General features: G+C 44.2%; 1 protein-coding gene across 1 annotated transcript in view; it reads left to right on the forward strand.

The window, feature by feature from the left end:
* Nucleotides 1-1,543: 1,543 nt before the first annotated feature.
* LOC116689338 (uncharacterized) overlaps nt 1,544-11,468 on the forward strand; it is a 12,021-nt gene continuing 2,096 nt past the window's right edge. The window contains exons 1-3 of the mRNA XM_032515876.1: nt 1,544-1,697; nt 3,546-3,659; nt 3,767-3,804. Coding sequence (XP_032371767.1) covers nt 1,544-1,697; nt 3,546-3,659; nt 3,767-3,804 — 306 coding nt within the window. The remainder of the gene's footprint in view (nt 1,698-3,545; nt 3,660-3,766; nt 3,805-11,468) is intronic.

Here is an 11,468-nt window from a genome sequence, read left to right on the forward strand (position 1 = left end):
TAAACAATAACAATCAAGCCGGGTCTACATGTCCCGCAGTAAATGTGGGCTAACGCTAGTCAGAATCCGTGTTGAAACTCCCTTCCCCCATGAGACGTAGCTCCTCTCACTCTGAAAAGGCCCTTCGATGTTGACCCTCGTTTTATTTTGGGCTCGGTTTAATCTTTCTTTTAGCTCGCTTTTCGTACAGTCGGTCTCTTTGTTGCCCGTCTTTTGTTTGAGCAGGTGTCCATCGAGAAATTGGCATTTTCCTGAAAAGTTGTTTCTCCGCGATTAGAAAGCAGCCAGTGCACCTAGATCTTTAGCTTGAACGGTGGTACGCGCTGTTCGGGGGAGGGGTGATAGCAGCGCGTACACAAGACGTGATTGACACTGCTAAAGCACAGTCCCTTGCTTGATGGGCTGTTTCGGACGGAGCGGTGTATTTCTGCAAGTGGCAGTAGGAGCAGAGAGGAGCCACAGGAGCTTGATTTTTTCCAGATTATCTGTCTCATATTCTACGGCAGGGCTGACCAACTTTTCCAAAAACCTTGGAGTGAGATTTGGGAGGGGGCCAACCCATATTTGCCGCGTACAAGCAATTCTTTTGGTCTTTATCCTTGTAGGGTTAAATTGGATTGGTATAGGGGTGGATGGGGGACTCCCTAGGGGTACTGGGGGTATGCCCCCCCAGGGAAAAAAAATTTGAAAATAAACCATTAAATGGCACTTTCTGGGAGTTTTTTTGCAAAAAAAAAAAAGGAGAAATCAAGTCTTACATGATATGTTCAAAACTGTAGGTTAGGGCCTGGGGTTGTGTAGCAACAGGTATTAGGGCATCACAGCTTACATTATTAACTTCTTATATATAGAACTGACACCACCAATGTTGCCAAAAAAATGAACCACATGAAGAGACAGTAGCTATGTCAGCAACAGCGTGAGAAGATTTGGGTCTGTGTGGGGAACAGGTCCAGGGGTCCTGGTGTAAGGGACCAGGGACCCAAGTTAAATTAATGTTGAGGGATCAACAAGACCATGAAATTCAAAGAATGAGAACCACTAAGTTAATAAATGTAGCCTTTAACCTTTGTGCAATGTCAGTAAGTTTGGCTGTCATCCTCTGTGCCCCACTTACTGTTTTACTTTTTTGGGAAAATAAAGACTATTTGTTCATTTTAAAAAACATCAAATTAATTATTTCAGTTACATTTAGGATGCAGAGGTTAGAGATGCACATAGTGGCCCAATGTTGCGGTATATATATATATATATATATATATATATAATATATATATATAATATATATATATAATGGTTATCTTAGGCTAGATAGCTCAGGTGTGTTCACAGATTTCTGCTCATATTTACAACTTGTGCACATAACTCCACCATCTTGTTGTCCGCGATGTGGAGGGAGTGGTAATATAGTCTGCTGTGCATGTCATTGCTCCGCTGATATGGGTGTTCATCAGAACGTCTCTGACAGACGCAGAGGCCCTTTGGGTCTCTGGTCTGACAGAGTTTAGAGGTGTCCGTACGTGCTCTTTTCGGAGGTATACGCATGGATGCAACGGTCACTGCCCCCAGCAGAGCGGGTCCCACAATGACTGAAGTTGTACACTACCAGGCGCGCTGCTCACCTCATCTTTACGAGGAGAGTGGGACACGAAGGCGGGACGGTGGTATATCAGAGCTCATACCTGAAGCGCCGGAGGGTCTGTAATACTAGAGCTCATACATGAAGCGCGGGAAATGCACCTGGGATGGCTCGTGAAAAAAATGTTCTATTTGCGACAATGTTGAAACATTCCACAATGAAGGAAGCGCTTTGAACCCACCACAGTCTCTGAAACGCACACACTAGTCGATCACAAGTGGTCAACAGGTAAAACATAGAAAACTCACTTTCATAAATTTGACCGACCGGGTTGACACTTCAGGTGAGAAATCGGGGGTTGTGGCGTGTGGCGTGTGAAACCAGTCAAATGCGTGTGTCTCACGGCAATGCGTGAGAGTTGGCAGCCCTGCTACTGTCAGGACTAGTGGCAGTTTAACATATGTAAAAAATACATTTAAAAAAAGTTCCTATGAAGCTTTATGTGCATGGAAGCCAAGAAAGATGGAAAAAAATCTCCAAAAGGATCAAATGACAGATAGACAGATAATTATATATATGTCACAAAAAGTTAGATTTTGTTCCATCATTACACTTTCAAAATAACAGAAACAAAAAAAAAAAAACGTCCTCACCACCAAAAATCAGCGTTTGAAGTTTGCAATGAACATTGACAAGCTTGACGCATTGGAAACAAGTTTGTGGACTGATGAGGGTTAAAGAACTTTTGGCGGACTGACACGGTACGTATGGAGAAGAAAGGGCACAGAATTTTATGAAAAAACCTCTGTCTAACTATAAGCATGGGGTGTGGATCAATCCTGCTTTGGGCTTGGATTGCAGCCCGTGGCACGGGAACATTCACAAGTAGAGGAGGAAAAAATGGATTCAATAAAATTTCAGCCCAATTGGGTGGCTGCTATCTGATACCATCGTGGGAAAGCTGAAGTTAAAGAGAGGATGGCTTCTATAATGGATAATGATTCTAAACACACCTCAAAAATCAACGGGGGATTACATCAAGAGGGCGTAAACTGAGGTTTGCCATGCCCTTCACAATCTCCTGACCTCAACATAATGATTGAATCTATGGTAGACCTTAAAGAGCAGTGACAGAAAGCCCAGAAATCTCCAAAGAACTGGAAGACTTTGTATGGAAGATGGGCGAAGATACCCAAACAAGAATTGAAAGACTTTTGGCTGGCTACAAGAAGCGTTTCCAAGCTGTGATACTTGCCAAAGGGGTTAGTACAAGGATTAACTCTGCAGGGTGCACAAACCTTTGCAGACGGCAATTTTTGTGTTTCTGTTATTTTGAAAGGTAAATGATGGAAATAAAAATCTAAATTTGTGGACATTACAAATGTCTAATCTTCATTTGAGGCTTTTGGAGATTTTTTTTCCATCTTTTTTGGGTTCTTTATGCATATTTATACAAATTTTTATTTGGGGCCCAAGCTGTCGAGCCCACTGTTGTTCACTGGCTTGCATGATGGTAACTTTAAACTATTTGCTTTCATTGTTTAATCAGTGGACAATACGACTATAAATGTCTGTAGGAACTGTTTAAAGTATCACAATGCTGTTTGAAATAATGTTCTAATGGATTAAAATGTAGGTGTATTAGATTATGACTTAAAAATGATTTCTTAATTTTTTTTAGCTTGCTATCTTAAATGTTTACTGTGGCAATTTTAAGAGGTAATACAACATCATGTACAATTTTTAATTTTCTTGGCTCCAGTATAGCGTTCAGGCTTTTTTTAACATACTGTTCATAAAAGTAAAGACAGGCATTAAAGTTAATATCGTCCTTTCTCTTTATTGATAATAAAATCAACCCGGTGGCTAGGTTTTCATAATAACGACGTGCTGCTCACACAATCGTAACCTTGGCATGAATAAAGTCAACAAAAACATAGGCTAGTCCTGAGTGTGGTGGCTGCAGGTGTGGCTGTCCTGCAGCTACATACAAAAGAGAGTCATGACTTTGACCTCGGCAGCTGCCCCAGCAGCAGGGCAGAGGGAAGCTGTGGCCTGCACATTCTCACAGATTTAATAGGTGTGATGACATGCAGGGAGCACAGAGCAGCATACTGGCCACAGTGTTGCAATACTAGCAATAACCTTGCCATTGTGTGTCTGCGACTCAATGACGGTGTGCTGCAGGTACTGATGGACACATCCCTTCCACAGAGAAAGCTGAGGTATGCAACAAGTGAATTTAAGGGGGGGTTGATGCTAAAACGTATTAAGTGAAGCCAAAATGTTCTTGATCTCCCTGGTGGCTGGCTGCAGAAATGTCATGCTCACAGCTTTTCACTTTACGCGCAAGCAGACTCAGTTTCATCTCCTAAAAATCTCCTTCCTGCTGGCAATCGCCGCATCAAATGAGATGCCAGGTATAAACTTGCCTGGCTTTAAAAAGGCATGGGAGATGACCTCTGATCGGTTTATTGCATGTTAAGCCCAAAAACACATATGATTAATTAAAACACAACCCTTTTGAAACATGCGACTGGCTACAGACTGCCGTTAACTAGCAAAAAGGTGATTCGTACCGCCATAAAAGCACCTGGCTGTGGGCTTACACAGCCCACATAAACTATGGACTGTATTGTTTTCCTGCGTGCATGCGCTCTTTGTGCGTGTGCTCAAAAAGAAAAACCAGTCTACAGTGCTACCGAGACCTTTAACTAATAACTTTTGGCTGCTGTTGCGGTGACCGGAAAATTCTTTGTGTGCAATACTTGTACTTTCTGAATCCGGGGATCGAGCTGGTTGCAAGAGAAGTCTGTTTCTATAGAAGTCTAAGGGGAATTCCCTCTCTCAACCTGATTCATTACCTCAGTAAACATTTTCATAATGAGAGTATGGCCTCAGTCGCCACTTTAACTCAGTCGCCACTTTTAACAGCATGACTTACATTTTGTAATTATGGTCTCAATTATTTAAACTGACGATAAAGCTGGGGATGCTTTAAGGGGTGTGGCTACACGCCGACTTGTCAAACATGACACGAGAGCCTAGCAATGCTAACCACACCACGGTGTACATTAATAGACCTGACCTGAAGTTGTTTTGGGTGTTGTCCATGATTTCATCTAACATTCACCCTGTGTGTTTACTTCATCAAAGTTAATTGGAAAAATGTGTTGCTTAAAAATGTCTTGTGCAGCATTATTCCAACCTATCTTGGGTTGAAAATCTGCAACTTTCCCTTTTAGCGATTAGTTTAGCGCAGAGTCATTGCAACCCTTAACAACACATCATCCTTCCCAGACCCTCTCTCAAGTCCCAAAATCGTCACTTCAGTTGGGAAAAAAACGATATGGCAATGCTGTATCGGGCGTGGTCATTTTGTATTGCAAATGTTGCTGCGCATATTGCCACACCTGCTGAACTAGAGGCTAAAACTGTAAAATAGTTGACATTACGGATGCTGTTCACTATTTACAACCTATGCTTTCCGCCCACCTAGAGCCAGGTTCCGGTTTCTGCCTGTTAAAGAAGTTTGTCATCGCTGTCATTGCACCAAAGTCCTAGCTCTTTGGGGAATTGTGGGTGTCTCTAATTATAGATTGGGGTCTAGACCTACTCTCTCTGGAGTAGGTGTCAGCAATAATGTCTGTTATGATTTTACATATGAATTGAATTTAGATTGAAATAGAGCAACAACCCAAATACCAAATTGTTTGTAATGCCTTATAGATGCTGAAAGATGTTTGACCTGAGTTGTTTACTGGCCTTACCATCTGGCTGTGCGGAGCCATAACATTGGAACTGTGGTGATAAGCTGTTCTGTAGTGTTTGATAGTCACACTCATAGCTTTACCAACACATTAATGCCATTCATCTTGTCACAACAATAATGTTTTAGAGCAGTTTGTTAGTATGTGCATTTCAGAAAACCAAGGGACGAACAAGTATCAGTAAGTAATTGTTATGACTGTCTGCAAAGGCCTAACACACAAGTAATCTTTTGCAAATAAATAGTGGGCATTGGTGGAGTCACTCTCCAGATTAAAAATTAAGACAGGAAGCCAAAAGTAAAACAATGTAGGAGATACTGTACTAATTAGTACCTTAAAGAAAAGGCATTAACTAGGCTAAACCTTCAGAGGCCAGAGCAATAACACAGTTCTGCCTTCCCTCCAGTCAATTGAGGTTTTTAACACTCGCACATGCATTAGTACCCACATAACAAACATGGTATGCAAGGGACTTTGTGTGGGAGCCGGTGGTGTGTAGCACCCTGACAGGAGTGTCCTGTGTGGGCAGGGGAAGGTGGCACTCCGACACGCCTGCCTGTGATTTCGGGGGAGTTATCACACATAGCTGAACAGAAAATGTTCCAGGGCTCCCCTACAGGAACTGGGAAACAAACACATAAAGCTCACTGAGCTGAGGCTGCTGGAAACCACCTCTCACGTAAATGGAAATGAGTCACTTTGGTCAAGAAATGACAGCACGTATTGTATGTGTGAGTAAGAAACATCGGCTAACTCAACCTTGATGTACCTCATTGAAAAATGTGTTCCTTAGCCAACGTGGATGATTTGTTTTTGCTCAGCAGCTAGCGCATGCACTAATACCCAATGACAAATTTAGTGTGTACTGGCCTCTAAATTAGACAGGAGTGTTTGCGCTAATATTCAACTGGATTAAAGTCATATATTCAAGGGCTCTTTGAATTCTTCAGGGTTGGGGTGTGAACATTCTGGAGGGCCTTGATCATTTCAAAGTGAAATAAACTAACACACCCGGACAGACAATATGCTTCAAAGCTGCTGGCTGAATTAGATCTTATACACTCTAATAACACATCTAACTTACACTTAAGTCCAGTCATGTTCCTATAGGAACACACTTTATAAAGAAGAAGCTGAAACCTTCTGGCTACTTGAACGAACATTACTGAAGTCGTGGGAGATTTATAGCACTGAATAGGAGGCGGCTGGGCTGTTTTTAGTCTAGGGTGTTTTCACACTGTACGGTAGTTCGATTGAGTTCTGTTGCGATTCAGGGGTGAAGTTGCAATATGTGTGCATTTTAATTTGATTCGGGTTAGCTTTTACACTGCACTTTGTCAATCGAGCAGCTGATAGACAGCAAGTGAAGAAGAGGAGATGATGATAAATGAATGATAAATGGTTGTCTGATGATGTCACACAGATGACACCAATGTGTGCTCAGAACAGCTTATGGATTTCAAAGTTGTCATTTCTTAAATATATGCATATGTGCGTAAAGTGTGTACAAGATTGAAATTGCAGGCTAGTAAAATGCGTGTTTTTGGTTCACTTCCTGTATTGGGTCAGATTGCATTCTCACCTATGTAAGCCAAACTCTAGTTCACTGTAAGCAACGAGACCCACCGTTTAAGCCGACCAGAGGGGTTTTTTGCTTTTGAAATTGTTTTTCCAGTCTCTGCAATCAGGAAAAAAAATAAACTTTGTACTAACACACTTTTAATTTGCCCGAGAAGAAAGTCCATATGCTTTCTATAAAAAGTTAGTTGGTCACCTCCATGCCTTTCTTTCTGCTATGTGATATTCAGAGCCCAATTCACACTCATTTACACGGGTGACTTAATGACCTGCGGTCGATAAAAAGAGGTGGTCTCGTTCCGCAATGAATAAATGCTCCAGAAAGAATTTCCCGTGCAGCAGTCAGTAGAAAAAAACTCAGAGAGAGACTCAGAGAGAGACTCCGAGGAGAGCAGAGAAGCAAACAACCAATTATAAGTATCAGGAGACGCAGCTCACGTATGTGATGACGGCAGGACGTACTTTTGTTACGTATAGATCTTTAGGGCACTGGATAACTGCAGTGTGAAACCAAAACTTACTGCATCAAATGTATACAATGTAACAAAAACAGAATCTTGGTTGGACTTTCATGTGTGAAAGCGCCCTTAGGGCCTATGTTGCACCAGCGCAATTGAGTTTAAGACATGTATCATATAATTTTTCACCGACGCACAGCAGACTTTTCTTTCCCAGACCACTCAGCGGTAAATTAGGAATGAACTTGCACTCGGTTCCCCATGTGCTATTTTGTAGTTTCAGAAAACAATTCCGCCATAGACCATAGAGCGCTGCGATCAAGTGAGTCTAGCACTTCCTTTTTTACGCCTCAATATTGCAGAAACACATTTACTGTGTGTGGTGCTTGGCTTTGGCTCAACTGTTCAACATGACAGCAGGTGACAATTTTTTTTATTTTCTATGTCATGGATTGTCAGTTGGCACCCACTACAACATCACAAATCTGCAATTACCCAGATGAAGAGCTTTTTGACTGGTGTGTGTGGCTTGGTTGGGATTGGGTGAGTCTGTACAGTACATAGTCTGCCTTGTCTTGAAGATGAAGTGCTCCCACACTCAGACTAACAAGCTGAGCATCCCTCCTCCACAGGCATGCTTGTCTCTTCAGGCTCTCCAACAATCAATCCCATCGATTATAGTCTGGGTTCCACAAATAGAGAAAAAAAAACTTAGTGTTTGTACAGTAGCTATGAATCCAATACTATCTCATCCACTCATGTGGGTGGAATACAAAACAAAACAAATACAAAACAATATCTAGCTACATCTGAATCAGCTGCAGTTTTGTCAGCAAAAATTATCCAGTTTAAAGACTTTTAGCTTTGTAACATAAAAAATGGCAGTTCTGTATGAGTTTTGAAAGGTATCGGAGGTTGACATACATTAATGTATTTGATGACAGCAAAATAGATTTACAACTACAGGTGCCACTTACAAGCTGTGCATCTCTTGGCACACCTACATTTAGCATAGTTGTACAGTTAAATGATCTAATTAACTTGTTTATGAGCAGCTGAAAAGGAATATTTCAGCCTTCCTGAGAGGCTGGGTAATCAGGAAGGTACGTGACCAGCTGTAGTCTCTACATGGGATGTTGAAAACAAAAAATAAACCAGTAGAAAAGTGTTGCATTTGTGTGGCTATCAGAGTTGGCATCTTGGAAGCCTGTAACACTCTCATTTTACACTTTCTTTACGCAATCTCAGGGAGTGTTATTGATGTAGAAAGACACACATGTACTGTAGACGTGTTATCATGACCAGCTGAGTGAGTGACAATACTCAGATGTCAGCACTTTCAATTACAAGAGTTTCAAATCACTGAATGAGTATTGGGCTGACTGGACTTTGGCCAGAGAATACTAAGGCCGAGAGTGATACTGATCTGATGCTGATGAAGACTAGCACTGAACATGAAACTACAGAGACACCATAATAGCAAACCTGCAACAACTCTCATTTCTCTATTTTCGTGTAACTATTTATAACTATCGTTAATGTGTAACAATAAAATCCCAAAAATCCAAAGTCCAATCGTTTTCAATCAAACCCGCCATAAAAAATATGGTTTTCTCCACCCTGGAGTCTGTAAGAGTCTCCAAAACCTAGGGAATGAAAGAGTATTGGTGCACTGGGATGTAGAGTAAGAAATAATCTTGTCTTTCTTCATTTTGATACTTGTATTTAAGAGTTGAGAACCTGCAGTCTGTGACATACAGACCAAACAACCAACCACAACAAAAAAGGACAAAATTTCTAACCTTCTGGTCCAGTTTATATTTGGAGGTATGGTGTTCCTCTTGGGTGTGTTTCCTCTGTACCTTCCCAGAGAGGCTCAAAGACCATGGTTTGTTCCTGAGCTGGAGGGTCGGGCTGACCTGGGCGGCTGTGTCATCTTTGGCCTCAGGGGCAGCAGCAGAGTTTCACCAACATGAAAAAGATGGGGCATGAGAAGGGGCAGAGTCCTTCTTCACCTGGTGGTCACTGTCTGACCCTATCCCGGGAAAACCAGCATCGGATGCCTCTGACTTCAGGTAGCCCTTCCCTTCCTGATTCAACTGAGACTTCACAGAAGTTTACTTCAGCAGAGCCTCTTCCTTGAATTGTGCTTTTTTCATTTTTCTAAACACACAGACACATTACATGATACATATAATCACCGCAAAATTCACATCAGAAGTTACACCGGTCTCATTGTAGGGTAATATTATTATTATTATTATTATTATTATTGTTATTAGGATGAGCGAGTACAGCATTATATGTATGTGTATCTGTATTCCGTTTACCACATGAATATTGTATCCGATCCGTGTTCGGACTGGAGGGGACTAACCCGGAAGTGGTCAGATTTAACCGGAAAGTGGGTTGGGTTGTCTTGAATGGGCAGGGCTTTAACGGTATGTTATTTAAGCATGCAATGTATGGGTTGATCAAAAATTGTATCCTCTCCGGGAACCATCCCTTATCGTGGTTGTGTGTCCCTATGAACCTGAGGGGCTGTGTGTCTGGAGCTTTGTGCTGCTGGTAGGTCTCCCAAGGCAAAAGGTCTCAGGGGGGGGGGCCAGACAAAGAATGGTTCGAAAACTTCAATGGTTGAGCAAGGAAGGGTAGAGAGACCCCGCCGGAGGAAGCCCGGGGCCCCCGTCTGGAGCCAGGCCCAGACGGTGTGCTTGTGAGCGAGCGTCTGGTGGCCGGGTTTGCCACGGACCAGGTCATGCACAACCCGAAACAAGCAACGTGGCACCTTCTCCAGCCCATGGGACACCACCTGTGGGAGGATCCAAAGGGGTTGGGTGCGCTGCTATATGGGGGGCAGCGAAGGTCAGGGGCTTCGACGGACGAGAACGGGCGGCAGAGGCTGGCTCTGGGGACATGGAATGTCACCTCTGTGGGGAAGGAGCCGGAACTTGTGCGGGAGGTGGAAGCGCAAGGTTAGATCTGGTGGGGCTTACCTCTACGCACAGTCTCGGTTCTAGAACGTACTCCTGGATAGGGGTTGACTCTGTCCTACTCCGGAGTTGCCATGGTGTGAGGGCGCCGGCGGGTGTGGGGATACTCACAAGTCCCGGCTGAGTGCCGCTGCGTTGGGTTTACCGGTGGAGAGAGGGTCCCTCCCTACGCCTGCGGGTGATGGGGGGGAAACTCCCAAACTTTCGGTCGGACCAAGGTGCTTTGGAAAACCGTTCGCCACCTCAGGAGGGGGAAGCGAGGAACATCCAAGCTGTATACATTCCCCCTCCTGAGGTGGCGAACGGTTTTCCAGAAGCACCTTGGTGCCGACCGAAAGTTTGGGAGTTTTCCCCCCCATCACCCGCAGGCGTAGGGAGGCGACCCTCTCATCCACCCACTGGTAAACTCCAACGCAGCGGCACTCAGCCGGGACTTGTGAGTATCCCCACACCCGCCGGCGCCTCACACCATGGCAACTCCGGAGTAGGACAGAGTCAACCCCTATCCAGGAGTACGTTCTAGAACCGAGACTGTGCGTAGAGGTAAGCCCCACCAGATCTAACCGTTGCGCTCCACCTCCCGCACAAGTTCCGGCTCCTTCCCCACAGAGGTGACATTCCATGTCCCCAGAGCCAGCCTCTGCCGCCCGTTCTCGTCCGTCGAAGCCCCTGACCTTCGCTGACCCCCCAATAGCAGCGCACCCGACCCCTTTGGATCCTCCCACAGGTGGTGTGCCCATGGGCTGGAGGGAGAGGTGCCACGTTGCTTGTTCGGGTTGTGCATGACCTGGCTCCGTGGCAAACCCGGCCACCAGACGCTCGCTCACAAGCCCACCGTCTGGGCTACAGACGGGGGCCCGGGCTTCCTCCGGGGGGGTCTCTCTATCCCTTCCTTGCTCAACCATTGAAGTTTTCGAACCATTCTTTGTCTGGCCCCTCCCCTGAGACCTCTTTGCCTTGGGAGACCCTACCAGGAGCACAAAGCTCCAGACAACACAGCCCTCAGGTTCATAGGGACACACAAACCACGATAAGGTGATGGTTCCCGGAGAGGATAACAATTTTTGATCAACCCATATCAATTGCATGC

Source organism: Etheostoma spectabile, chromosome 5 (assembly GCF_008692095.1).
Source record: "Etheostoma spectabile isolate EspeVRDwgs_2016 chromosome 5, UIUC_Espe_1.0, whole genome shotgun sequence".
In the NCBI taxonomy this organism is placed as follows: Eukaryota; Metazoa; Chordata; class Actinopteri; order Perciformes; family Percidae; genus Etheostoma; species Etheostoma spectabile.